The 26,926-nt window shown below is 39.3% G+C and overlaps 2 protein-coding genes across 3 annotated transcripts; one reads left to right on the plus strand and one right to left on the minus strand.

Moving 5' to 3' along the window:
- Positions 1 to 1,769: 1,769 nt before the first annotated feature.
- Positions 1,770 to 4,287, minus strand: LOC140329418 (prolyl-tRNA synthetase associated domain-containing protein 1-like). Of its 2 annotated transcripts, none has more exons than XM_072409671.1 (2): positions 4,169 to 4,287; positions 1,770 to 2,810 (listed from the first exon to the last, which is right to left on the minus strand). In XM_072409671.1, exons 1-2 carry the CDS (start codon positions 4,247 to 4,249, stop codon positions 2,382 to 2,384), a joined length of 510 nt encoding a protein of 169 aa, XP_072265772.1. In that variant the 5' UTR covers positions 4,250 to 4,287; the 3' UTR covers positions 1,770 to 2,381. The 2 variants fall into 2 exon arrangements, with proteins under 2 accessions (XP_072265772.1, XP_072265773.1); XM_072409672.1 differs by lacking the exon at positions 4,169 to 4,287 and adding an exon at positions 3,255 to 4,083.
- Positions 4,288 to 7,232: 2,945 nt separating this feature from the next.
- Positions 7,233 to 25,633, plus strand: MTIF2 (mitochondrial translational initiation factor 2). The gene is made up of 15 exons (XM_072409675.1): positions 7,233 to 7,363; positions 8,049 to 8,196; positions 10,735 to 10,855; positions 11,725 to 11,899; positions 12,478 to 12,638; positions 13,761 to 13,937; positions 14,411 to 14,550; positions 15,505 to 15,629; positions 16,496 to 16,700; positions 17,827 to 18,079; positions 19,286 to 19,426; positions 20,865 to 21,029; positions 21,987 to 22,127; positions 22,212 to 22,399; positions 24,186 to 25,633. Exons 2-14 carry the CDS (start codon positions 8,053 to 8,055, stop codon positions 22,382 to 22,384), a joined length of 2,121 nt encoding a protein of 706 aa, XP_072265776.1. The 5' UTR covers positions 7,233 to 7,363; positions 8,049 to 8,052; the 3' UTR covers positions 22,385 to 22,399; positions 24,186 to 25,633.
- The last annotated feature ends 1,293 nt before the right edge of the window (positions 25,634 to 26,926 follow it).

The following is a 26,926-nucleotide window of genomic DNA, read 5'->3' on the forward strand; positions in this document are numbered from 1 at the left end:
TGACCTGAGAGGCACAAATTGCTCATTGATCAAGGAACCTCTAGCAAACTCTGGAGAAACCCCAGGAAACACTGGATTAAAGACATATTTTTTTTAAAAATGAGTTCCGGTACAATGTGTATCCCACAATGTTTACTAAGCTCTCAGAAATCACATATTTGTTGTACTCAAAGTAATATAGGAAGAGACACTGTACAATGAAGTGCTAAAGTAAAAGTATAAACCAGTGCCATCTAGCCGGCTTATTTTCCAAAACCTATGCCACCATTGAAAACTACCAATAAAAAATAGCCAATCCTATCCTACTTTACTGGGAAGAAGTGATGTTACTCTGACTTCAGTTGCCCCTGCTCAAAAGAATTGATCTTTATTTTGTCTTATTATTTATTAAAGAGAAACAAAAAAACAAGAAGACATTTGTCTCTCTGAACCACTGTGTGTAAAAACCTGTACGTGGCTAGGATATTCTGTTTGTGTTCTTCCCTCTCCTGTGTCTCTGTTGTTGATTTACCATTGATCGGGAATATTTATTCAATCAATTAGCATTTTTTTTTCAGCGAGTCGTTTTCCTGAACAACCACCAGGCAATGGCAGTGGTTTCTGCTATTTACTCTAACAACCCAGCTATGCCAGTTGTTAGTGTGAAATTTGCAGAAAATTTCCACTAAATGGTGGTTGTTAGGTAGAGCTCCCGGATGAATGTTGGCTACGCTAGTTAACAAAGCTCTGCTGGATGCATGGTGATAACCAGGTAAGTGATTGATGTGATTCACATGTATAAGACAAGTGACCTCCATGTTCATGAAATAGGTTGTTATGTAAATTGAAATAGTTACTCAATGTTTTTAATTCACTGAAAGAAGTTATTTTTATCTATGTTGTCTTGAAAGATAATAAGCTTTTAGCCTATTAGATTTAAATTATGGCTGAACAATCAGATCTTCTCACAATTTTTTTTTCCATCAACTCTACCACATAATCTTGATAATTAGCAAGCAGGGTGACTTTTTATAGCTTTCCGTCTGTGCTAAAACCCTACCAAATACCAGCTCTGTGGATTAATTTACATCACACTTGTGAAGCTTTCTTTCTTCTCTTTCAGCATATCTCCAACGTATCCAACAGATCTCAATGTTGACATTTTAAACTTTAGGACAATTACTTTTTTTCCTGAATCAGTCAAGCACTTGCTGCATTCAGCTACTGACTATAAAAAATGGAAGATAGCATCAATATTTGAAAGAATACCATAAACACAAAAAGGCAAAAGAACACCAAATGCAACAAATTACGTGTTAAGACATCCCAGTAGTTATTTCCACACACCAAAGTGTGTGAAATGTGTGTTGTTGGACCATGGCAGCTCCTGCAACATTGTAAAGCTACTGTAACAGTAAACTAACACCATGCACAAAATGCACCCCTAAGGCTGAACCCACACCAAGGCAGTTTTGTCAGTTTTTATGTTTTCCAGTGAAACAAACAGTGTTGCATGTCAATGAGCATTATGAGGCACTTAATGTTCACCCTTTGATGTTCACTGTTAGGTCTGCTCCTATGCAACTCAACATGTGCTTAAATCCATTTCAAAGATTTGACCAAAAACTCTAAAGTGTGATTCCAGCCTAAATATTTTGTTGCCTGGCTGGAGCCTTCTAATTAGTGCTTATGGTAATGTTGTTATCAGAACAGGTATAGACTTTACTATGTGCCCACTATAACCAGATGTGATAAAATTACAGGCCAGGTAAAGTTCAAATACGAATAGCCACACGTCTAATCTTTTTATTAAACTGTAAATCATGTAACAATTTAGGAACAATCAGAATGTCTTTCACTTTAACTTGGCCCTCCTCTGATGGGCTTTACCCCAATGGGGGGGTTAATCAGAGATCTGGGAAGTTGGAGTAGGATGTAGGTACAAATGCATTTTCTCATAATCCACTTCCTTAAAAAAAAATAATCAAATCACTATCAATATTTTCTTTCATATTTCTTCCTTTTTTCCCCCAAACAGTTCATTGAACTGGAACTTTACCCCAAATTCTTAGACTGATAGAGTGAAGCAGGGTGAGAACCTCCAAGTTCTGTATCCCAATGCTGTCCTAATGACCAATGTCATCATAATAATACGACAGAACTAAGAGAAACCTTGTTTAATGAAGACAAAGCAACATTAAAACTCTAACAAAGATAGTAACCCTTGGTCACACTATCCTGTGCTTTGTTTGGATCATCACTTTAATACACGTCTATCCTCGAATTTACAGCTCTGACAGAAGTTCCAAATGCTGTGTTTTTTAGTGCAAACCCCCTATAACAACAAAATCTTTTTTAGAGGCGAAAGAATAATCTGTAACATAAATATTCGTTTAGTGCTTTCAGTCCTCAAAATTTACTATTATAGGTTCATGTCCAGTTTTTTTCAAGAAGGCCATAAATTCTTCTGGAGTAATGCCCATGGTAGCCGAGTTGGTCATTGGATGGAAATAAACTCTTTCGTGACCTCCTAAAAATTTGGAATCCAGGACAAACTTCACATCTCCTTGGACATCACAGAACAGAGAGAGTGGGGTAGCACAGCCCTGGCCTACTTTCAGCTTCTCAATCATGGAAGCTTCCTCTGCAAAGCGGAGATTCCCACTGCCAACATTCAGCTTCTTCGCCAGGTCATTCAGATTGACTTGCCGATTGTGCAGAACAGTCACCAGCCAGAGCCCTTTTTTCTTCTTGTCTTTCAAGAAAAGATTTTTACTGTGTGCACCCTGCAAGTGCTGAACATGAGGCATCATTTCTTCTACTGTGAACACCTGTAAGACATATTTACAGTTAACATAGGAACAACTAGCATGACGAATACTATCCACTCCATACAATTAGCCCGATTTATTAAAGCTCATCAAGGCTGGAGAAGATCAATGAACCTTAGTGCCCAGCAAAACTGGAATGGATCTGGTCCAGGATTAAAAGCATTTGCTAACAAATGGCAAATGACTTTTAAGAAATCCATTCCAGGTTTACTGGATCAACAAGATTCACTGATAAAAGTGTATTCTCTCCAGCCTTGGAGAATAAATCAGGCCCAATGTGTTAGGATTTTTTTACATTTACCAAAAATGTAGCTGAACAATAGTGTTGTTGATCATTTAAAATAGTTGTTAACAAACATAAAGAATATTATGCAGCATTAAAACAACACTTTCACACTGCCAAACTTTAGCCAACAAGTATGTGCCTGTAAAGAAAATACTTACTATTTCCGCCATGGCTTTCTATTAGCTAGGGCTGAGAAGAGTCATGAAAGGGTCTCCTGGTACAGAAGAGGTCATTTCTGAATTGTCTGCCTGCTTACACAAGGGGGTCTTTGATCAGTACAATACAGCCCCAAATGTGTGCCTTCTGCTGTATATCCTTATAACATGCAGCCAGCGACAATGAACAGTCTCACATGTGTCAAGTGTTCCTTGTTGCTATAGATTGTGAGACATAAGCACCTTTACAGACATCTCTCATGATTGTTTCCAGTGGCTGATTATTGAACAAGTGCTGTACACACGTTTTTTTCTGTTCAATAATGAGTTCAGGGATGAGGGAGGGGCACCCTACCGTGCTCTCCTCCATAGGAGTATACAGCCGTCCACCCTAGCAGACTGATGACCAACATCGGAACCACTGTACATGTCAGATTTGCATCTAAGACAAGCATGACCTTCATCTAAAGTCGCATATACACGTGCAATATTAGTCGTTGGAAAGCATCTTTCACAATCCTTTCCAACAATTATTGCACATTGCATGAACGAGTGCTGTACATACAGCACTGTTCTGCTCTATGCACAGGGAAGAGAAGACTGACGGAGTGGCACCCTGCTGCATGCTCTTCCCCTTCTCTTGCATTAGGATCGGTAGTGGTCCATCGTCCGTGGATCATAACATTTTCTTAATATTCAGCACTGAGCCTACAAAGGAAATGGTAACATTTAGATACTTTTTACCATTTCTGGTTTACAAAGCTCCACGTGACCAGTTTTCTAATATTAGTGCTGCAGCGCACTCTAGTGCCCAGTCCAGATAATGACACGTGGCACCCAGCACATGCTGCTACATCTTTACAAAAGCGAGCCGAACCGCAGCACCTTCAGGGTGCCACCCTGCAGACCTGACCCACCTCAGGGTGCTCTACACACACAGGCTGGATACCCAGCTCCTGCAGGTATTGCTGCAATTCTTCCCGCAGACTGCTAGCCATGCTGCAACGCCACCGGCTTCTGCTTTCCAATAGGCGGGCGTGGCTACAGATGAATTATTTTTTTCCTCAATAAACTTTATTATACATGAACAAACACTAGAACTGAAAATCACGTGGGAAATGGGCAGAATGATTTATGTACAAAGTGTCCCTACTGTTGTTATTATTATTATTATTTATTGTTATTATTATTTATTAATAATAATAAAAATAATTATAAACAGGATTTTTATATTATGCAGTGCTGTAGGGACTCGCACTACATGGGGGATCACACTATATGGGGGATTTTCATGAGATCGATCTCTTTGAATTAATATTATTGTTAATAAACAGGATTTGTATAGCGCCAACATATTACGCAGCGCTGTACATTAAATAAGGCTTAAAAAATGACAGACGAATGCAGACAATGACCCAGGAGGAGAGGACCATTTGCCCGGAAGAGCTTACAATGGTATCAGAGTTCTAGTTTTTAATGCTACATGAGAATTATTATTTATTCATGTAATAAAGACACTGTGCAAATGTTCTCCTCCTTATTGTCTTTGAGGGTAGAAGATGACTTGCACCACTGAAAGTGCATTATGTGAATTTGTCCCATTCCAAAGGGTTAAAGAGACCCCCCTTTATATCAAATATTTAGTTTAGCTAAAAGAATAAATGTTTAGAATAATTAAACACAAATTTGATAGCCCATGTATACCTAGCAGCAGGGGCAGGCATGGGGGGTGCAAAGTGTGCCACTGATTGAGGGCCCCAGACCCTCTTCACCCAACAGGGACCCTAAACCATTCTTTGGGGCAGGGTCCTCTCCTCCTCCTCTGTATCTTATTTGTATCTGTCTGTCATTTGCATCCCCTATTTATTGTACAGTGCTGCGTAATATGTTGGTGCATTATAAATACAGTTTAATATAGCCGCTCTGCCTGCTCCTCCAATGACCTACTACTGACTTCCTCACTCATAACCTCATCACATGCACAGCTCCAAGACTTTTCTAGAGCTGCCCCAACTCTCTGGAATGGTCTTCCTCGTCCTATTCAGTTTGCTCCTACTTTCTGATCATTTAAAAGAGCACTCAAAACCCATTTTTTCAAACTTGCCTACTCATCTTCTTCTGTTTTTTACTTCCCACCACTACATATCTACCCTCCTATTGTGTGAGAGTTCCCCCACCTCCTAGATTGTAAGCTCTTCGGGACAGGGTCCTCTCCTCCTGTGTAAGTCTGTTATTTGCAACCCCTATTTAATGTACAGCGCTGCGTAACATGTTGGTGCTATATAAATCCTGTTTATTAATAATAATTTCAGCAGGGGGGCCCCAAGCTTGTTCTACACAGGGTTCCACTGTTGTCTAACATCCAGCTCTGCCTTGCAGCTAATGTTCGCTACACGCTTCTCTTGTTCTGCTATCTTGTATCCAGGACCATGGGATGCTGGCTGTTAATGGCTTCCACAGCCATCTTCCTTGTGGCATGGTGATAGATCTCTTATATACACATAATGGGGTTTCTGCTTCCCCAACACAACTTACTGCCTTGAAGCCTTCTGAAATGCGTGATGGGAATATCCCAAATGGAAGGAAGTTCATAAATAAATTGGAGAAATCTGATGGGTTTTATATCTCCCATCTTTTAGAGAGAGAGAAGGACATTTATAGCTGACAAACCCGTCATGCCCACATTTTGCTGACAATAAAGAAAATAATTATTTATAACAATGTTTCCTAACCAGGCATCAGTGGAAACATAGAATTCTTTCACAGGTTAACTCAAAAAGGGGAAAGGACCTCAGTAAAGGAGGAGAGGAAGGCCCAATGACAAAGCAAGAAACTATGTGGTGTATAGTAGCAGTCACCAACCTTTCGGACCTATGGACCACTAAATGCACGGATTCCAGACTGCGCATGCACGGGGAAAGGGGAAGAAACCTCCCCCAGAGTGACGTTATGATGCCACAACTCGCATGCCTGCGATGGGGAAGTAGGCGGGTTCTGGCATCATGACGTCACTCTGGGGGAAGTTTCTTGAGTGACGCACGGCTCCCTGTGCATGCGCAGTCCAGAGTCTGTGGATTTAGTGGTCCGTGAGGTCCGAAAGGTTGGCGACTACTGCTATATAGGTCAAGAAACACTGAAGAGAGGACAAGGTGTCGGCACTCAGTGCTTCCCAGTGCACCCAGGCCGAAGATGGACATGGGACCCAAATGAAGAAACCTCCTGACAGATTGACTGATCTGCAGGTTTAAAGGTAAGTGTGATTTTTTGTGTTTAGTTTTGCTTTAAGGAAGAAATTTCATGAAAAAAAAAATCCCTCCACAAACCAAGCCCAGTTAGTACAGTGCTGTCTGGGCTTCTCTCTTTTTTTCAGCACTAAACAGAGCTCTCCTCCAGGTTCATCATCACATCACTTCGCACTATGCAGGTTATGCAGGCGTGAGATCTAGTGACGTCTTCCCAAATTTGTACAGAAAAAGTAGGGATTTTACTGGTGATTAACTCACAGTGAGGATTTTATAAAGTACCTGACACCACACTGCCTAATATTATGTCAAGACAAATATCTGTCCTAATAGCATTTATTAAAATAATGTACCTGTTCCAACTTACATAAAAAATCAACTTAGGAACAAACCTACAGTCCCTATCTTGTATATAACCTGGGGACTTCATGTATTAACCCACATCGAAGCTTGATTACTCCTCCCTAGAGCGGGGCTTAGCTGCAATTTACCGAATCTAAGCTTGATTATTCCTCCCTAGAGTGAGGATTGTTTGCTCCTCCCCTGATTACGTCTCTCCAAAAGCAAAACTTAGAGTCTGCTCTCCAAAACGAGGCTTGGCTCCTTTTCACAGATTGTGGGTTGGGTTCTATACTCAAAACGAGGCTTGGCACTTCTCCAGAAAGAGGCTTGGTTCTTCTTTTCCAAAACGAAGCTTGGATCCTTTTCTCCAGAACGAGGCTTGGCTCTTCTTCTCCAGAACGAGGCTTGGTTCCTGCAGAGGAAGGGACCTTGGAGCCGGCTGAGCGTGCAGTGGAAAGGTGATGCATGCTGTTGGTTATCTCCTCATTTCTGTACAGTGACAGACGGAGGAGAATAAACAGAGGACAGGTACAGCATTCACCATACTGTTATAAGTAGTAATCATTATATCATACAAGCAGAATATTAAATTATAGTGCTGAGGAGGTGATCCATTTCCTTATAACTCCTTTGAATAGGTCATGTAAACACAGTTTGGTTTCTGTACAGCACATCGAGTCTGATTTATTAAAGCTCTCCAAGACTGGAGACGATAGACTATGATAGGAGAACCTGGGTGATTCAACAAACCTGGAATGGATTTCATAAATGTATTTTCTATCAGTTGGCAAACACTTTCAGTCCAGGAGCAGATCCATTCCAGGTTTGCTGGATCAGCCAGGTTCTCCCATGATAGTATTTTTTCTCCAGTCTTGAAGAGCTTAAATAAATCAGGTCTAGTATGTGTAGTGTGACAAGGGAGTGCTGCACAGTGACAGTAACGATTGCATATCTGTACAGGGGTGCTCTGTCCTTGTACTATTTCTACCCATATGACAGCAACAATAGCCGTTTATAGCCTCAGTGCCAGCAGGAAGTTAATTTACAGGTTCTCTTTAAACAGATCCTATGGAGCAGTAGAAAAGCCTGTCCTCTGCCCGCATGCTGTAGAGACAGATTCTTGCTCTTTGTATGGAAGTGGGCTTGTTAAGTGAATAATAGATGCTAATTGCCAGTCATGTTTACCGGAGGGATAAACATTTGATTCTTGCAGGAAAATGAATAGGAGTATATTGCTGCAAATAGAACAAGTGGTCCGGTTCCACAAGGCATGCCGACAGTTGCATATCCTGTGCCAGAGAAACCGAGCATGCAGCCTGCAGATGACCCTTTCTCAGTGCCGATATCTGTCTGCCAAAAAGGTAACAAAATAAAAATTCTTCACTCCTTAAATCCCGCAGATCAGTCTGCCCATCGGGAGGTTTCTTCCATCGGCTTTGGCCCGGCACAGAGAGAGCGCCAGGCGCTGACATTTTCTCCTCTCTTCTTCTGAGTTCTCCTTCCTACGTCACCAGATAACGCACTGCGCATGCGTGAGATTGGCAATTTTTTCCCCTATTGATGGAAGTGATGCTCAGGCATGCGCAGAAGGAGCAGCCAAGCGCTCCAAGCCTCTGCGTTCCCATTCATTATTGATCCCTAGGACAATGCTGCACCCTTTTTTTTGGCACTTTTTTTGGCAAGATGTTGCACTACAAAAAAACACAAAAAACTGAATTTTTACTTTAAATAAAAGGGTTGTCTATCCTTTTATGTCAAATAAAAATTCTGAGTTTAGGTACGTTTTAATACCCAGCGTTGGCTGGTGTTGGAGTGCTAAGGTGATATCACATCATCGACCATCATATGACAGTAGCTGTAACCCCCAATGACATCCATTCAAAGTGACTGGCAGATCTACGGAGCAGCTGAAATAATTTATGAATCTCATTTAGGTGTAGTCTACATGGACTGTTTTCCCAGCGTTTAACCTGAGGCTTTTAAAGCCCTTGTTTGAAATCCCCATGCATTACAATGTGTTAATCTACACCAGGACGTTTCCTTGAGGCACGTTTATGACATTTATCTTAAATGTTGCTTGAAACGTAAAAAATAAAAACGCAGGGTTAACGCTGGAAAACGCAGGTAAGCACTTCGATTGATTTTAATGGGACATTTTCCCGCAGTTTTGAGCACATAATATGCAAATTATTTAAAAAGTGGCATAGGCGTTTTCCAGCATTTTAAAGGCAAGCTTTAAAACGCTAATAAAAGTGCATATAAACACAATAGGAACGTTTACATGCGTTTTTAAAAAACACCAATGTAGACCCAGCCTTATTATTGTAGAAGTTCAGCTTAATCCCACCCCTCCCCCTGCCTTCTTGAGCCTCTCTGTTGGTCCGTATTGTTTGATGGGCAGCCTCTCTGTCCAATGGGAATGTGGAAAAGGGGAAGCCATGCTTGTGTTTTACAACAATAGTTGATATCTAGATGTATTCCATGCTAGTTAAATCTCAAAATCTACAGATTGATTTGATGTGTATTTCAGCAGTTGATAACCCTTGCTTATACCCAGGTCTGTGTCAGGTTTATTTTAAGTAAATCAAAACATGTTAGTGTAATAAAAAACAATTTTCTGGTAGTTTGCAAATACGTGCATTTGTTTTAGCTGTAAATACTTAAAACTTATGCAGATTCTTCTTCCTGCTTTGTAGTGCTGAACAATAACTGTTCTTCTTTTTTGTCTTGGGAGAGTTGATGGGACAGGTGGTAAAATATTGTAATTGTTGTTGCGCAATATTTAGACATATAGCACCGACATATTGCGCAGCACTGTACAAAGTCCATAGTCATGTCATTAGCTGTCCCTCAAAGGGGCTCACAATCTAATGTCCCTACTAAAGTCATATGTAAGGTCAATTTTGGGAGACTGCCAATTAACCTAATTGCATGTTTTTGGAGAGTGAGAGGAAACCAGAGTACCCGGAAAAAACCCACGCAAACAAAGAAACAAAGGGAGAACCCTGCTTTAAGCCATGATGCTTGAAGCTGTAGTAGTGTATTTAACTAGTAATTTTTATCACATTTCCTTACAAATGAACACTAGAAAGAATCTTTATATTAAATGCAATTGTCAAAATATAGGACAGTGGGCAGCGAACCTTAGACTTTATACTTAAAACTGAACTCCAGTGAAACCGCTGAAATGTATATTTATGAGCTGTTTTTATCCACCCACTACTGGGATCTACACAGCTCTGCCACAAGGCACAGATAGCTTTGTGTTCAAACTTTTCTTTCCTACAGTTAAGCAATACAGCTTGGCCATCTCTCAGCCTTGGCCTGTGATTGGAAGATGAAGGAGCAGCTCAAAACAGAGTAGTCATCCCTCTGCTCTCACTCTCTGTCAGCAGGTTCCACCTTACACACCCTGTCACATCGAGAATTGATTGCTTGACACAAATGCACCTGACATTGTGGTCATAACTATTTTTTTGTGGGGTCTCAAATGACTATGGGGCTATGATGGGTAACTGTAAAATTGGTATTATTTGTGAATTATAAAAAATTCCCTCAATATTAACAATTTAATGTGAATATGGATACTTTAAGTCCCAGATTATTTTCTGATCACTTTTTTTTACAATTGTTATTTGTAACGTTATGACCTCTTACTTAGAGTATGGGCTTACATGGACAGATATAATTAAACCTTGTCAGCTCATATTACAAGAGGCAGATATCAGGAATGGGTACAGTACTCACAGTAAAAATACTTTGTTTTATTTATTATCTACAGTAACTGCTCTCATTACACTTTTTTCCCTCTGTAGGCAATCTTTAACATATACTCCAATTTACTATGGCAGATGTTTCATTCTCTGCTTTTTTTTCTCATTTTTATCTTTAATAAATAGGAAAATGAAATGAAGAAAGGAAAGCTGCCTTTAATTAAACCAAAACAGAAGAAAGAAGTTGTGGAGGTATGGCAGAACATGACGGTGACTAAGTTAGCAAAAGCCATGGATAAGGATATAAGTAAGTACCTTCTTTTTTCCCAGATAACCTGGGATTTCTTTGGAACTTTTTGTTATAGGGACAATGGGCCTGGTTTCATAAAGCTCTCAAAGACTGGGGAAGATAGACTAATATGGGGGAACCTGGGTGATCCAGCAAACCTTAAAAAAGGAAATGTTTAAATAATTTGCTATTGGCAAATATTTTAAGTTCTGGACCAGATCCATTCAAGGTTTGCTGAATCCCCTAGGTCCTTCCATGATAGTCTATCTTCTCCAGTCTAGGAGAGCTTTATTAAATCAGGCCCAATGTGCCAGTAAAGCAGGGTTGGTGTATACAGGCTGCAATGTATGGAGCATGCTGGTATATTAAGTGTATGCAAGCTCCTGTTGGTGGTGTCCATATGTGTAGAGGCTCCAGTTTGAGTTGGTATCCAAGATCCAGTTGTAGTCTGTGTATAGAGGTCCAGGTTGCAGTTGGTGCACAGGATTCAGTTGGGGTCATTTTATAGAGGCTACATTTAGGGCTTGGTGGGTGCACACTTCAATTAGTCCTGGTGTAAACAGGCTCCAGTTTGAGCTAATGTAAGATCCACTTGCAGCCTCCACTCCTATGTCCTGGTCAGTTGCTTTCCACTACACAGCAAAACATTGAAGTGCAGACAATAGGGGGATCTCTCCTGGTCCCATTCATGTTGTACGGAACTCAGGGCTTGGGTGCCTGTGGAAAACATGCTCATTCATTTATTGTGTAATCACATGGTAGTCCTTTTGCCCAAATGTAATTCCTGTACCTATGTGTCCATGTTCTGTTCTTCTGTGCTGCTACCAGTATACAGTCAGCTTCCATATCATACATATAAATATCATATATTTAATTTTGTTCCCTAGATGACATTTTTGAGGCTCTTCTATACACACCATATGATTCGGACTCATTAAAACCATCATCAATACTAAAGGAGGATGCCATCAAGGAAGTAGTCAAGAAATGTGGCAAGAAGTACATTTTTGTGGTGCAAAATAAAACAGAAAAAGTCAAGAAAAATGTTGATGCTATAAAAAGGTATTCATTTCTTTAGATCATAGATCTAGCAAAAATCCAGGCAAATACAAATATGTACATTTAGGCGAACTGCTTTACCAGGCATATATGTACAATTAGTCGTGTGAACTAATATATATATATATATATATATATATATTCAGTTTCTAATTTAAGCAGTCCATCCTTTAGTATGTCAGCTTTCTGTGTCACCTCTCTACTCCCTGCCTTCTTATTGGACAGTAAATGACCATTTTCAATTTTATCTGCGGAGCAAAAAGCTACGAAAGTTGCAAGTTAATCTTTGGCACAACAATTTAATTGTTGTGCCAAAATGCAAATTTCTTTTGAAAGGTGAAGCTTCTGACATATCAACTGTTAGGTTGTGAGGTATTTGAACACCTAATAAAGTTAGGTTCAGGAGACTTGCAAGCCCCTCACTTCTTCACATGTACTTTTAATGCAGGACAAAAATATCGACTTTCAGAAGCATCAGAAAATGTTCATTAACAACTCAGTTTGATTCAGTTTCATGAATGGTATTTTTAAAATAGTAAAATTTTACTTTTATCCTGTTTTGATAATTTTTCAATTTCTAGGGCCCCTGCAGATCCTTCTGTTCTGGTGCCCAGACATCCAGTGGTAACGATAATGGGCCATGTAGATCATGGGAAAACAACACTTCTTGACCAGCTGCGCAAAACTCAGGTAGCAGCAATGGAAGCTGGGGGGATCACTCAACACATTGGAGCATTTAGTGGTAAGATTAGTAGGGACAGTTCTGTAGAATATTGTTGCTGATTTTTAGTTATTCAAACATATTGGTGCAGAGGGATAAAAGTGTTATTGCTCATAAAAAAACAAACAAACTGTATGCTGTGTGAAAAGTTGACCAACCATATACTGTTCTGGGCATTACCATTTTTTGGTTGATTGCTGCTCAACTCTGAAACACCACTTAAGTCTTATGACAGCCCAAACACCCTGGTCTGCTGGTTACGTGTTCTGTGATATGGGCAATTTCTCAGCATTCCAACTCTTGCTGCAGCTCGCAGCTTTGTGCTCAGAAGTCTGTTCTTGGCTGTAGGGAAGAAAAACTGCTCCCGCAAATGTATTCAGGAAAGTAACCTCTGTAATATAAAAAATTAAAGAAAGAAAGCACTTATACCATACACCAAACCTACTATAAAGTAACCCCTGTAGTTAAAGAGGAACTAAACTAAAAAAAAAAAAAAACTAACTCGCCTTTACTTTCACATATCGGTCAATCCCTCCAGAGGTTATTTGGATCAGGTCCCACGTAATCCTGGTATCCTCCTTCATTTCGGTCATGTGCAGAAGGGGCAGCTAGAAGCCTCCTGGGATACATGACGTATGTATCCCCGGAGGCTCTGCGTTCCCATGCTGTCTTTTATCGCAAAGATTTTAGTTTAGGTTGGCTTTAACAGTTGTGAATGGAAGCCAATCTCTTTTCCCATGGAAATGGATTACTGAGGCTGTGATTTAGACTTGCTGTATCAATTGATCACCTGTGAGTATATTGGTATTGCATTTTTGCTATAGGAAATTAAAAACATGAAGTGTACACTGTAAAAATCATTATGTTCTGCCTAATTTTAGCAAACAAATACAACCCCCAAATCTGTATGATAAATAAAATAAATACATGTCATAATTTGTATTTTAAGCACAATATAAGTATTAGAACCTTCTTTATGATCAGTAATGGCTGTAACTATCCATTTTTTAGTACACACACTGCAGTCCATTCTATTCGTAAACATTGAGCAAAAGCAAAAGAGATTAAAAAAAACACATCTTAGTTTAGGAATTATTTGGTTTGCGCTTCCTTTTTGTAATTGTTTTAATTTAATTTTTTTAGTTCATTTACCGTCTGGGAACAGGATAACTTTTCTCGATACCCCAGGACATGCAGCCTTCTCAGCAATCAGAGAGAGAGGAGCAAATGTGACTGATATTATCATATTAGTGGTCGCTGCGGATGATGGAGTAATGAAGCAGACCGTGGAGTCTATCCAGCATGCCAAAAAGGCCAATGGTAAGAGATCTTAATGTTTCAGATAAATTGTAGCAGGATCATAGTGATAAGAACAGCACAGTACAGAGTGAGATTTTTTTAAAAGAACACAGACAGCAATAAAAACCTGTCAAAAGTATCAGCACCCTGACCATTTTATCCAAAATTACAGAAATGTTAGTTGTAGAAATAGTTAGTTGTAGTTAGCTGTAGTTATATTTCTAGCTGTAAATGTAGCTGTGTTATATCTGTTTCCCCTGCTAGTTCATTTACTTCCCTGTCTTTCCACCAAATAAGTTTTTCACTTTTTCAGCCTGCCCAGCAATTCACATCCTCCTCAATCCCATCTTAGTTTTAAACCATTAGTGTTTCTAGTTCCACTTTATTAAGTGCAAGCAGGCCTGAGCACCGACCCTCAGGAACAATACAATCTATGTGCACGAATTTGTGTATTTAGTGTATGAATTTTTTTCTTCTCCATCTTCGTGTCTCAGTTCCCATCATCCTGGCCATAAACAAGTGTGACAAACCTGAAGCTGATCCAGAACGAGTGAAAAAGGAGCTCCTGTCCCATGATATAGTGTGTGAGGAGTTTGGAGGAGATATTCAGTCGATTAATATATCCGCACTCAAGGTAAAATACAGTACAGTATGTGTTTATTTGTATTTTTACTAAAAAGCGCAGGGAAGTAAAATGTAATCTGCTGCTCCTACCAAACTAAGATGGGAAAACAAGTAAAGCCTAGTGCACCAAGGCTTCTTACTTTCAATCTGAAGGGAAATCGGCAGCCAACCCATGACATGTTTTTAGGTTTCCGATCTATCAAATCATGTTGTGTGTATGAACTGTCAATCAAATCCAATCCAAATCCTGAACAATTTCTGCTAGAGGACACAGGACAGTGAAGGTACAGTTCATTGGACATCATTTAGTGCAGTTTCTATATGCCTCTTTTTTGTTTGTTTTTGTTTTTTTGTATTCCTTAAAAGTCGGAATTAAGGTACCAGTTCATTGGAGAAATTCATGGTACATGCACAAAAAATACATTGAGGAAATACCCAAAAAGTTCTCACTTTATTTGGTAAATCGCCTAATTCTGTTGGTCTGCTTGGTCTTTTAAATGATGTTGCTTTGAATGGAGTCCTGTTGAGACTGTAGTTAGTTGTTGTAGTTGGTGACCTGACTACCGGCAGAGGGGGGTTTGTATTGCAGCACACCTGATGGGCATGACCCAGGTAGCTACTAAGGTGTTAGGGAGAACTGATAAGTCACTGATTTTGCTGTGGAGTGCAGGGGAGGGTTCCACTGTTAATAATGCGGTGGCAATATTGGAATCAGGATTTTTGTGGTGCCACCACTCTAACCCATAAGAACAGTTACTGGAGTTTAGTGCAGCATGACTATGTAAAGGGTAAGAATTTACTAAAGCTGGAAAGCTCTTGACTTCCAGTGTAATTATTTTTAAAGGACAAGTTAGAAAATGAGATTGGACACCTAAATGGTTATTTTTATATTTTTTCTCTTTTGATAAAGCAGCTATATATATATATATATATATATATAATTTTTGTCTTCTGTTTATGACAGGGGGAGAATCTTCAGGCCCTTGCTGAATCCATAGTAACATTAGCAGAAGTGATGGAACTTAAGGCTGACCCCACAGGCCTGGTTGAAGGAACGATAATTGAATGCCGGACAGACAAGGGAAAGGGGTATATATTTCACTTTTTAATATTAATACGTGTTAATAATTTTCAGGTGCTCAGTTGAAGGTTTGCCAGCTATGTGACAAATTGGTAGCATGGTGTGCTTTTATATATAAAATGATCTGAAACATGGGCAGGTAAGCTGTATTCCCAACAAGTGTTTTGTGTTAATAATTTTATAAATAAAAATCATGATGTGTTCTGCTCCAGGGCACCAGATGGTTGTCAATAGGTGACTGAGAGCTGTCAATGGTGCTAACTATTTTGCAAATGAAGACATTGGCTTGCAGTTGGGATTGGTGTGTTTCCCCCCCCTTTAAATTCTATATGGAATTATGTACAAAATTAATTTTTGAAAGTGGTTGGAACTGTAAACCACTCTTAGACACTGCATGTACTATCTGAAAAACGCACTCCCGCAAGAGAACAGATGAAAATAAATAATGTGAAAGAACAAAACCATATGATCCAATGGTAACTTGGTAACTTTTTTTTTTTGTTTGTTTTTTTTGTTTGGAGAAGCCTAATCCAGTTTACTGCAGCAATACTACGTTACAAACATGCTAGTTTTAATTGAGCCATACTCTACAGTAAAGGTGCACGTAAACTTCACTACACTCCTTACATCTCTCAGCATGCATCTAACAGTATATGATTTTACTCAAGGAGAGAGAAGCAGACCTTTCCCTTGTTCGAAGATGTCTTCCCATGTATGGCAGTCCTTAGTGGTTTCTGTGGTTTATCTTCATCCAGATTAACTTGTCTTTTTCTTTAAGAGATGCTATTTATTCAATATTTAGACTAGACCTGTTCTGTGTTGAAAAATATGCTGTGCATGGATGATCTGACCAATCCTCCTCTCTTGGTTCCAGGCCAGTGACAACAGCCATTGTACAAAGAGGTACACTTCAAAAGGGAGCGGTTCTGGTGGCGGGAAAGGCCTGGGGTAAGGTACGGCTGATGTTTGATGAAAACAACACCATGCTCAATGAGGTGGCACCTAGCATGCCTGTGGAGATCGTTGGTTGGAAAGAGCTTCCATCTGCTGGAGATGAGATCCTGGAAGTGGAATCCGAGGTATAATGTTTATTGTTTATGTAAACTGCACATTGATCCTGCTGTACAGGTAACTTCAGCAAGGTTGTCTGAATGTAACTCCTTCAACTGGAACTTCTTAGTCTACGATACCTGACACTCTTTTATTTTGATTAAGTGAAGGCAGTGTCTGTTTTTGAATTTCCACTGCACTTCTGGAAGACACCCAACAAGCACCTGCCACAATATCTGCCACTGCACTGACCACATCCCCCTTCAATAGTTTGCCCTCCAAACAAGGAAACTAGAGGTACAAGTAGTCTTAAAGTTTTATTTTATAGTGTATGTCCAGCCAAATAAACCATGTAGATTTACATGGAGCAAGGAAGGGGTTAAACAAGGTGCTTGTCCCACACCTATAGCTCTGATGACAACGGAGAATGTTGGCTTACCCCTTACTTTCTGTCTTAGTAACAGTGGTCAACAGGACTAATAAAGGGAGTAAACCCACCCAGTAGGACACAGACAGCAGTAATAAAGTGGCAAGGTCTGACTTTTTCCTGCTTTATCCACAAAAAAAGAAAGAACTTGCCTGCACATGCTCTTTAAAGAAATGACAAAACCTGGAAAATGAAAAAATGTTTTATTTACTATAACAAAATATATATATAAGAAAACCTAAAAGAAACTAAAAAAATAAATGAAAGTACTTTTTTGTAACACACTCATTGAGCTTTTTTCTTATGGCAGAGTTTTATTATTCAGGACTTTTCAGAGGAGTACTGAGGCAAAGTGTAATATTTTATAGGGAAGTATGTACAGCCTCCACCCTGCAGCAAGTTTGCAAGTTGATGAAGGGATTAAAATTAGATCCAGGTTTTGGAGGTGACCATGCTTTCGGGCATGAGTGCCAGATGACTGAAGATAGCTGCACATAGCTGTTTTCTGAAGTTCAGTGCTAAATGTGCTGTTCTCCCTTCTTGGGTTTATCAGTTTTTCAAGCAAGTTGTACCTTAGAGAATGTTATCTAATTTTTAAATGTTATGGATATCTGTTTGCCTTGTTTACCTTTTAGTCCTAGCTGGCATCCCTTTACTTTTCTCCGTTACTAGGGTAATAGGTTGGCTCTATTCTAAATACCTGTATATCTGTTCCTTTAACTTTCCAGCAACGGGCCAGAGAAGTTGTTGAATGGAGGACAAATGAGGAAGAGGAAGAAAAGATCAAAAAGGACCTGGAGGTAATAACAGCTAAACAACTTGAGCATAGAGAGGCTCACAGGAAGTCCTTGGATACTTTCTTTGGCATGAACTGGAAACAGAGGAATGCGATCTTGTACAGGAACAGAAAGAGCATTATTATTCAAAGACAATCAGAAAAGATGTCAAGTGACCATCCCACTGTGCCTATTATAATAAAAGGTGACTATCTAAGTCTATCCCTATAAGTCTTTCTCTCTAGATAATACTGGATTTAATTCCTTGACAGATTAGCTTGAGGGATGTCACACAGGCCATCCTCTCACTTTAAACAAAGGGCATGTACCATGCTTTTTATGATTTTTTTGCACAGTACTAAAATGAGTTTAGTCATACTGATGGAACCTTGGAGCATGTTCCCAGAAATAGGTGCAGCAATGTGCTTCTTCCAGTGATGGAAAGTAATGTTATGTATGTATATTATGCTGATATTAAGGTAATACACACCAACATACATTTCTGAACTAATACATTGGGCACATTTTACACACAAGTAAAAAGTGTCTAAGGACACCATTCACAATTCCCAGGTCCCCAATAAATCCATACTGACCTCTATGTTCTGTACTCCACAAGCTGCTTTCTCTACACTGTGCTTTACAAAGAATCCTCACATGGTATCACTGTGTACCCTCCACTGCACAATATGTACTGTGCACTATCTGCACTCTTAGCTGTATATTATATAGTTTACGCTGCTCCATTCTCTACCCTGTGTTGTATAATAAAGACTTCACTTTGGGCATTGTGCTAAATATTGTATACTCTGAATACTGTACACTTGCATGTGCACATCACTCCACACACCATATGGTTCATTACATTCTAAACTGCATACCAATGTACTCTACACTAATCTGTATATATAATTTCCATCACTCCATTTTGTGCTGTCATCTATTACTTCAGACACCACTCTGTACACTGTGCTGTACATCATATGTTCCACACTGTTCCACTATGCTATACTCCACCACGCTCCTTCTATATAAATATTGTGATGTACTTTACATGCACTGCTGCATGTTGTAGACACCACGCTTTTCTTACTGTATGTTATATACCACTGTCTATTGTGGCCCATCAGTATCAAAAGTCATACCATACCTTGCCAAGGCTAGGCAATCCTTTACTATGCTGGGAATTGATACTTCGGCAACACATTTTAAATATGTTGCAGATTTTATTGTTTTTGCTTTCATGCCACGTCCTTAATCTTTATTTGTAGAACGGCAAAGCAACAAGAGGATTGAAAACTGACCGAGTAAAATTCAAGCATGTGGACTTGAAATCATTATCAAAGGTAGTAAAATGTTCTTAACATATTCTTATCCATGGAGTCAATGTTTTTCCCCTTTCCTTCTCTAGGTGATGTAGATGGGTCAGTGGAAGCCATTCTTGATGTCATTGACACATACGATGCTGAAGAAGAGTGTAAACTGGACTTGGTCCATTTTGGCATTGGGGACATCAGTGAGAATGATATTGTTCTTGCAGAAACATTTAATGGTAAGATAGCAATTAAAGTTTATTTTATCTTTAAATATAGATTTGAAAATAATCAGCCCTGTTAGTGTTTTTAAAACTCTCTCTATAAATATACATGTACTTGAGATCAGCTGTATTTGCCTATTACATATTAGTCCTGCACAGTGAGTGACCTCACTACACCTTTCTCCCAGTTAGTCAATGGAACAGATCTGAAATTAAAGTTAAGGCTATTTAAAAACAAAAACTGGAAAACATATAATTTACATTGAAGTAACATAAATAGCTATATTAGTCCTCATATCGGCCTCCTCACAAGGATGGAGGGAGAGGCAGCACTCAGAAACAGTTAGAAACTGTACATGTTTACAGATAAGGTGAGCAAATTGATGCCCACAGCAGTGTGCTGTTTCTCCTTTACTGTCCCATCACAGGCTGGAGGCAGGCTGGTGACCAAGTTAACATACTACATGTATCTTTATTTAGTGTATACATTTTGCACAGTGCCTGTGTAGCCAAGCAGCCTTATATGTATATGTTTGTGATTATTTTATATAATTATTATCTAGTATTTATATAGCACTGACATATTACACAGTGCTTTACAAAGTCTATAGTCTTATCACTAGCTGTCCCTCAAAGGGCTCACAATCTAATGTCTCACCATATGTTATTAATACATTCCAAGATCAATTTTGGGGGGAAGCCAATTAAACTAACTGCATGTTTTTGGAGGAATCTATGTGGGAGGAATCGCCATGGGGAGAATTTGCAAACGCCATGCAGATAGTGTCCTGGCTAAGATTCGAACCTGGGACCTAGTGCTATGTATATAATTCAAGGTAACATGTAATACACTTATAAACAACCTTTTAGGTCACTTTACCTGCAGTGTTGGACTGTGTTGACTATGGCAGTCCCAATGCAAAAACAAGGGCATTTCCCTTATGTCCGATAGGTTCTGTTTACACCAATGTACACCATTAGTGTGCTCTGTGATGCCCAGTAGTGCACTGAAACATGCTGTGGTCTATAGGAAAAAAAGCAAACCCCACCTCACTATTTCTTTTTTTCATAAAATAGGAAATTACATTGTGATTTCCGAAAGACGCGGATAGGGTCACCATTGCTTCCTGGGCACTAGAAAACCACAGAGAATGTCTACATTATTGCAGAATTTCCAGGGCCCAAGTGGCAATGGTGATTTTTTTTCACATCAAGCCAGGAGGGATGTGAGTAATTAATAATGTTATGCTTTTAAAGATGGAACAAAGGCTGATAGAGCAGCTTATTCTCCATATGTATGCAAGGTCCACACACAAACACATTGCATACAATTCAGACCTGCAAACTGGCTATGCCTCGTGCATGGGCTCTTGCAGAGTAAAGTTAGCAAAAAGCATAGTTGATTAGCAAACCTCCTATCCCTTTTTCATAATGTGCTCTTTTTATTATGCAGGTTACATTTATGGATTCAATGTGAATGCTACCAAAGCTCTGCAGCAACTTGCAGATAAGAAGAACATTCCCATCAAACTTCATAAGGTCATCTACCATCTTGTTGAAGATCTAAAGGATGAGCTCAGCAGTAAACTGGCCCCATTAACAGAAGAGACTGTAAAAGGTGTGCAGAGAGTTGTGAGATGCCCCATTCTCCTACTTTTATGAAAGTAGATCTGATAAAAATGGATGAGGTGTGCTGGCAAGTTTGCAACACATAGTTAAGATGCAGCTTATTGCGATGAAGGATTGCAAGACAGATGAAAGTCTATTTCATTGTAACAGTTTTATAAGACTCCTTTGTGCAACTGCTCCTTCTCTCTACTATTACTATGTAGGTTTGGGAAGGAGACAACTCAGGATTCAGGTTAGTGTAGTGTGTATAGGCTCAGCCACTAGAAGGAAGCAATAGATATTATATTTGCTGCATCCAATTCCTCTGCTGCTGATTAGGTCTCTGCTATCCCATGCTAAATTATATATGACTGACTTACACAAAATGTGTTACGACATGTATCTCCGGGGGCATTGCTGTCACTTACAGACCCTTCCACAAAATTTTACAAGGTTTGCTAATCACATGTTTTAAAGTCTCTTCAATATCTATAGTAGCTCTTTTTTCTGACACAAACTGTACAGCCTAAGCAGAATTATTAGCAGTGATTATCTCTACATACTTCCTGGAGTGTCCGATTATCAGCCCCCTTCCCCTGATCTATAATCTTCCCCTGTGAGCTCCAATAAAATGGCAGGTATGCAATACACTGTTTTTAAATGCTGGCAACAAAAGTGAAAGATTGTTGATGTTACAGCTGGGGATGGGGATGGCTGTGGGTTGCTGGAATTCTTGGATGCCTTGAAAATTTAGTATCAGTGATAGCTTTTTGTTAAGCTTCAAAAATTGTTATCTCAGTCAGAGCTAGTATGAGTAGGTCTTGTACCGTCAGAAATATTTACTAGCATAAATGGCGGCCAATTTGTAGAAGAAAACCTAAAACCAAATTTTGGCATGACATTTATATAACCTATTTTCCGTTATTTGAACTCCACGACAGACCATTAATTCTCAGTTCTCTTCCAGGAGTAGCATCTGTTCTGGCTTTGTTTGACGTCACTGTGGGGAAGAAGGAGGTCCAGGTGGCGGGGTGCAGAGTTCAAAAAGGCGCCTTAGAAAAAAAACTGAAATGTAAATTAGTACGCAAGAATAATGTTATATGGAAAGGTAAGTGCTGCATCTTCAAGTTTTTTCAGTTTCACTATTCCTAATATTTGTTTTTGTTTAACTGAATTATTATTCCCTTTACAGGCTACTTAACATCTCTAAAGCATCACAAGAACGATGTTCCGAGTGTGAAGACAGGAGTAGAGTGTGGCCTAAGTCTGGATGATAGTGACATTGAAATAGAAGTTGGAGATGAAATCATTTGTTTTGAAGAGAAGTCAGTACCGAGAAGAACATCATGGGATCCTGGGTTTTAATCAGTCCTTCTCATGGTAATTGTTTTTTCTTATGATAGGCTAAATAATTGTACCCAATGTGACAGAGATAAAATATTGGGTAAAGGTTAAGGCAAGGTATAAACAGATGTGATTGCAAATATTCTTCTCAGCAATCTTGGCATTACCAGCTAGTGCCACCCTTCTCAGAACAGTCCAGAAAAAATCTGCATGTCCACACAAAATTTAGTCTTAAAAAACTGGAAGTAAATTTGATTTGCAATCAGGTTATAATATTTACTGAAAACTTTGGTGGGGAGGTTTCAATTTCCTTCTCCATTGCTCAATACAAGAAAGTTTCATATATATAATAAATGGGCTTCCCCAATAAATAGTTTAGAACTGCAAATCATATTCTGTCAGTACAGAAGTTCAGACATTTTGCTGTAACTTACTCAAAATGTCGGATCTACCACATTGTCACTAGGATATGGTGCTAGAACACATAGACATTCAGGACCATTATTGTTCAGGGTTTCTGTAACCGATGCTATCAATGTAAATAGCCCTTAACCTAATGGTATTATTGGACCACCAAACTTTTGACAACATCAGTAACTCCCGGGGTGGTCTCCTTGCTGTTAGGGGCTGCTGCTTATGTTCCATTATGGAATATTAAAATACTTTATTCTCAACCACATAACTAATAATTGATATATTTAAGACTTGACGAATTATAGTGGCTTATATTTTGCCTACTATTTAAAGATGATCTCCAGCCACATCTAGCTAACCTTATTTCACTTTGTTCCATGTTCGTCTTCTCCTAGTGCCAGTCCCTTCATCTAGTTGGTCTTATTACCAAGTGAAATCTTCATATGTATCAACTGGGAGTAGCACAGGGGCAGCAGTACTTCAGGCTTCTGTGTAGTGAAATACATACAACCGGAGACTGTGGTTTTTCATTCTGGCCATCCAAAAAAATAAAGCCCCTGGCTTCCGTTTATGAATTGCCTGGAGCAGAGGGAGGCTGTGATGGAGAACACCGTGTTTCTATATGCAGCGACCTGTAGGTAGTTGTCTCTGTGCTTTTCCTGGTTGCTACACATGAAGATTTCACTCTCGAAGAGAAAATACTAGATAAAAGGGACCTGAAAAAAAAAAACAAAATAGGGTAAGTTAGGTGTGCCTGGCATTCAGCTTTACATAACTTCAGCATTAAGAAACAACTCTTGGAATCATTTTTGAAAGCTACAGCTTTTGCAACAGGCTATGTATACATGTGCAATAATTATCATTGGAAACAAACAATTAACGACCGATCGTCCAATATTTTTTAACAAAAAAAGTGCACAACGACTGGCCTACGACACAGTTTCTAGTGACTTTCCTGGTTTATCTAACGACCAACCCAGCGGATCTGTTTGGGCGACGATCGGTCGCTATCTATTGTGTGTACTGTCCTTTAGGGATTGTGAATTGTTCTGTTACACACTTTCTCCGGCACATGTCACTTCCTGCATTGTTCAAACAATTGTATCTAGTATGTGTACATTATTAGTGGAATATTTTTGAACGATCGTATCGTTACAGCATGTACAGAACTGTGCACTATATGATCGTTCATAATAATCCTTGATAGGTTGGTAATCGTTTGTTTTCTATCAACAATTATTGCAGGTGTGTACGTAGCCAAAGTCACTTGACTTGATGCATTGAATTCATTGTTTTGTAGTCTAGTTCCTGGAGGTTGGATATCTGAAAAGGGGATGCAAGTTCTCAAATGTGTTTTGTTTTTAGATGTTTTATTAATGAAACGCTCCCACATTTTGTATCTGTACAGGAACTGTCTGTTTTTGTGAAAACTGCTTTAGCTCTGCCGAAGGTCTGCAGTTCCTTGCATGTAAGAAGAAAGTCTCCTAATTGCTTCAACCAAGCCAAGCAAAACTAACAGGCAGATAAAACTGCTAGGGCTGGCACAGACCAGGAGGCAATTCCAGAGCACCAGTCAGAAACCAGATTTCCTTGGCCAAAATCTCCTACCAAAAAATTAAATGAAACCTAAATCGATGTTCTTATTTTTATCTCTGCACCTTCAGATTATCATGGATACCCAAAAAAAAGTTTTGGAAGAAAAATTTGAGTCTGCCTAGGTATTTTCATATAGGTTCACTCTACCTCCAAGATAAGGATGGATACCAGGGCTGCTCATACATACCAGTCTGACATGCGTGTCAATTCACCTACTACATCGTTGCTGCCTGCAGCATATTGTTACAAGTATGGTGACTTCTTGTAATTTCCAGTAAGAATTTAGCACCCAATGGATGCCAATCAGATTTTTATTTCTAATATGAGAAAAAGTGAAGGCGATTTCTTTTTGGTTAATGTAGGTCACAGCAACAAACAGTTTATTTAAACAAAAATTTTCCTATAAGGTTATGATTGCATGTAATGTATTTTATGTATGCTATGTGGCTGTAACAGCCTCCCTTTTGCAGACATTCAAATGTTCCGATGGAGACTACTAGTGGGTACCGCCATCTTGAATGTGATATCAGCTGACTCAGAGGTTGCTTCAGTCATACTCCCAAGCAGTTTTTCCCAACCAGGCAACCATAGGTGTTGCTAGGGGTCAGGTAACCAGATGTTGCTAGGGGTCCCTTGAGCAATTTCTGCTCTAAGGTCAGTTTACGTGGCACCAATGGTCTTTTTGGCTGTCTATGAAGAGGCATTCTTCCCACTGACTACCACACTAATGTACTGTGAGTCGTGGATATATTAATTATAGACGGGGTTCCCTGAAAATCTAAAGTAATTTCAAGGGTTTTCACTCTTGCGCCATATTATTCCACTTCGCTTCTCCCCAGCAGCTACATAAAAAGTTATGTAGGCTATATAGGGAAGGGGTATGCGAGCTGGATCAATACATACAATAATTATAGAGTTGAAAGGAAAAGACTTCCTAGCAAGTTCAAAGGCACCTTGCAAGTAAATATAAAAAAAAATCTAAGAAAAGGAACGTGCTGCAAGTAAACATTTGGCCCTTTTTTTTTCATGTGCTGTTCATTGGGACATATTTCTTTTTTGTACCTGAAAGGTGGATACCCACAATATACAACTGTATAAAGAATGTATTTAAAAGCGAAGACACTGCAGAATCAATTAAACTGAAGTGTATTGAATGTTTGTGAGACCTGCCGGATTGATATTTATTTTTCCAAAGAAAAATGTAATCCTGAAGGGAACATTAAGACTAAACAAGTAAAAGGCTGAAGTTGTATTAGTCTATTTTTCTATGCTTCCTTTTTTCTGTAGTGCCTCTAATACCCCCTACCTTGCCATAGACATTTTACATGTGTTCAGAAGGATGTCCAGTATAGAATATCATGTGTCCACACTGGAGTTGTGATTCTTTGCTCTCATAGCAATTCAAGGGTATTATTCCATAAAAATACTGTAAGACAAGGTCCCTTAGAAACGTACTTGTAAAGCAATGGGACATCAAATGCTACAAATTTTGAAATCCTGCTGTAGTCGTGCCCTGGTGCAGTCTCACTAATTACTATGGGGGGGATAATTAATCTGCACTCTCTTACTAACATTAAAGCCAAACTTTGAGCCTTTGACCTTTCTCCCATGTAAGCTTCCCTATGTGTACATACCATTTTCCCTGCAGTCTTCTACCCAGTCCAGTGCTGTTACAAAAGGTTCCTCTTGTTTTCCTTGGAAAGCTGGAGCTTTTACAGGACTGAGCAGCCCTCCTTTAATGGCATGAGAGAGTGCTTTTCTGTTCTGAATACTGAGTACTTAATAAAGCTGTAGTTCTTCACCTCGAGGAACAATGATGTGGTCAGAGGGACAGATTCAGGTCTTCATGTCAACTCATCACCCCAATAAGAAATATCCTTCCGGGTTTTATTTATGCTGAACTCTCCAGCTCTGGTATGGCTATTTTTTAATTGCTGGTGACGGTATTTGTTACCATAACAATGTATTTGTTTGTTGATTGTCTTCTGTAGTCACTTTTTAAGGACCAAACGACTTGTGAAAACACTTTTCAAAGGTTTAATAAATGGTTCTCTTTTTAATACATATCACCTCGTACGGTCATAAAGACAAAAAAAGCATTATTTTTGTAGAGCTCTTTTGAAGATCAGAAAGTAGGAGCAAGCCGAATAGGACGAGGAAAAGTCTTGAAACCATGCGTGTGATGAGGTTATGAGTGAGGAAGTCGGTAGTAGGTAATTGGAGGAAATAAGAGAGCAGCTAGGGGAGTATTTTTCTATTAGGTCAGAAATGTAACAAGGGACAATAACTGTGTAGGGATTTGAAGGCAAAGCACAGGAGCTTCAATTTGATTCTCAGGTGAAATGGAAGCCAATGAAGAGAACTACAAAGAGATGGAACAGAAGAGGAGCAGTGGGAAGGATGGAGGAGTCTGGCTGCAGCATTCATAATAAATTGGAGAGGAAAGAGTTGGGTTAGTGGAATACCAGAGAGGAGGTGGTTACAGTAGTCCAGACGAGAGATGATAAGAGCGTTTACAAAGAGTTTGGTGGTCTCTGGGGACAGGTAGGGGCA

Source organism: Pyxicephalus adspersus, chromosome 4 (genome assembly GCF_032062135.1).
Source record: "Pyxicephalus adspersus chromosome 4, UCB_Pads_2.0, whole genome shotgun sequence".
Classification (NCBI taxonomy): Eukaryota; Metazoa; Chordata; class Amphibia; order Anura; family Pyxicephalidae; genus Pyxicephalus; species Pyxicephalus adspersus.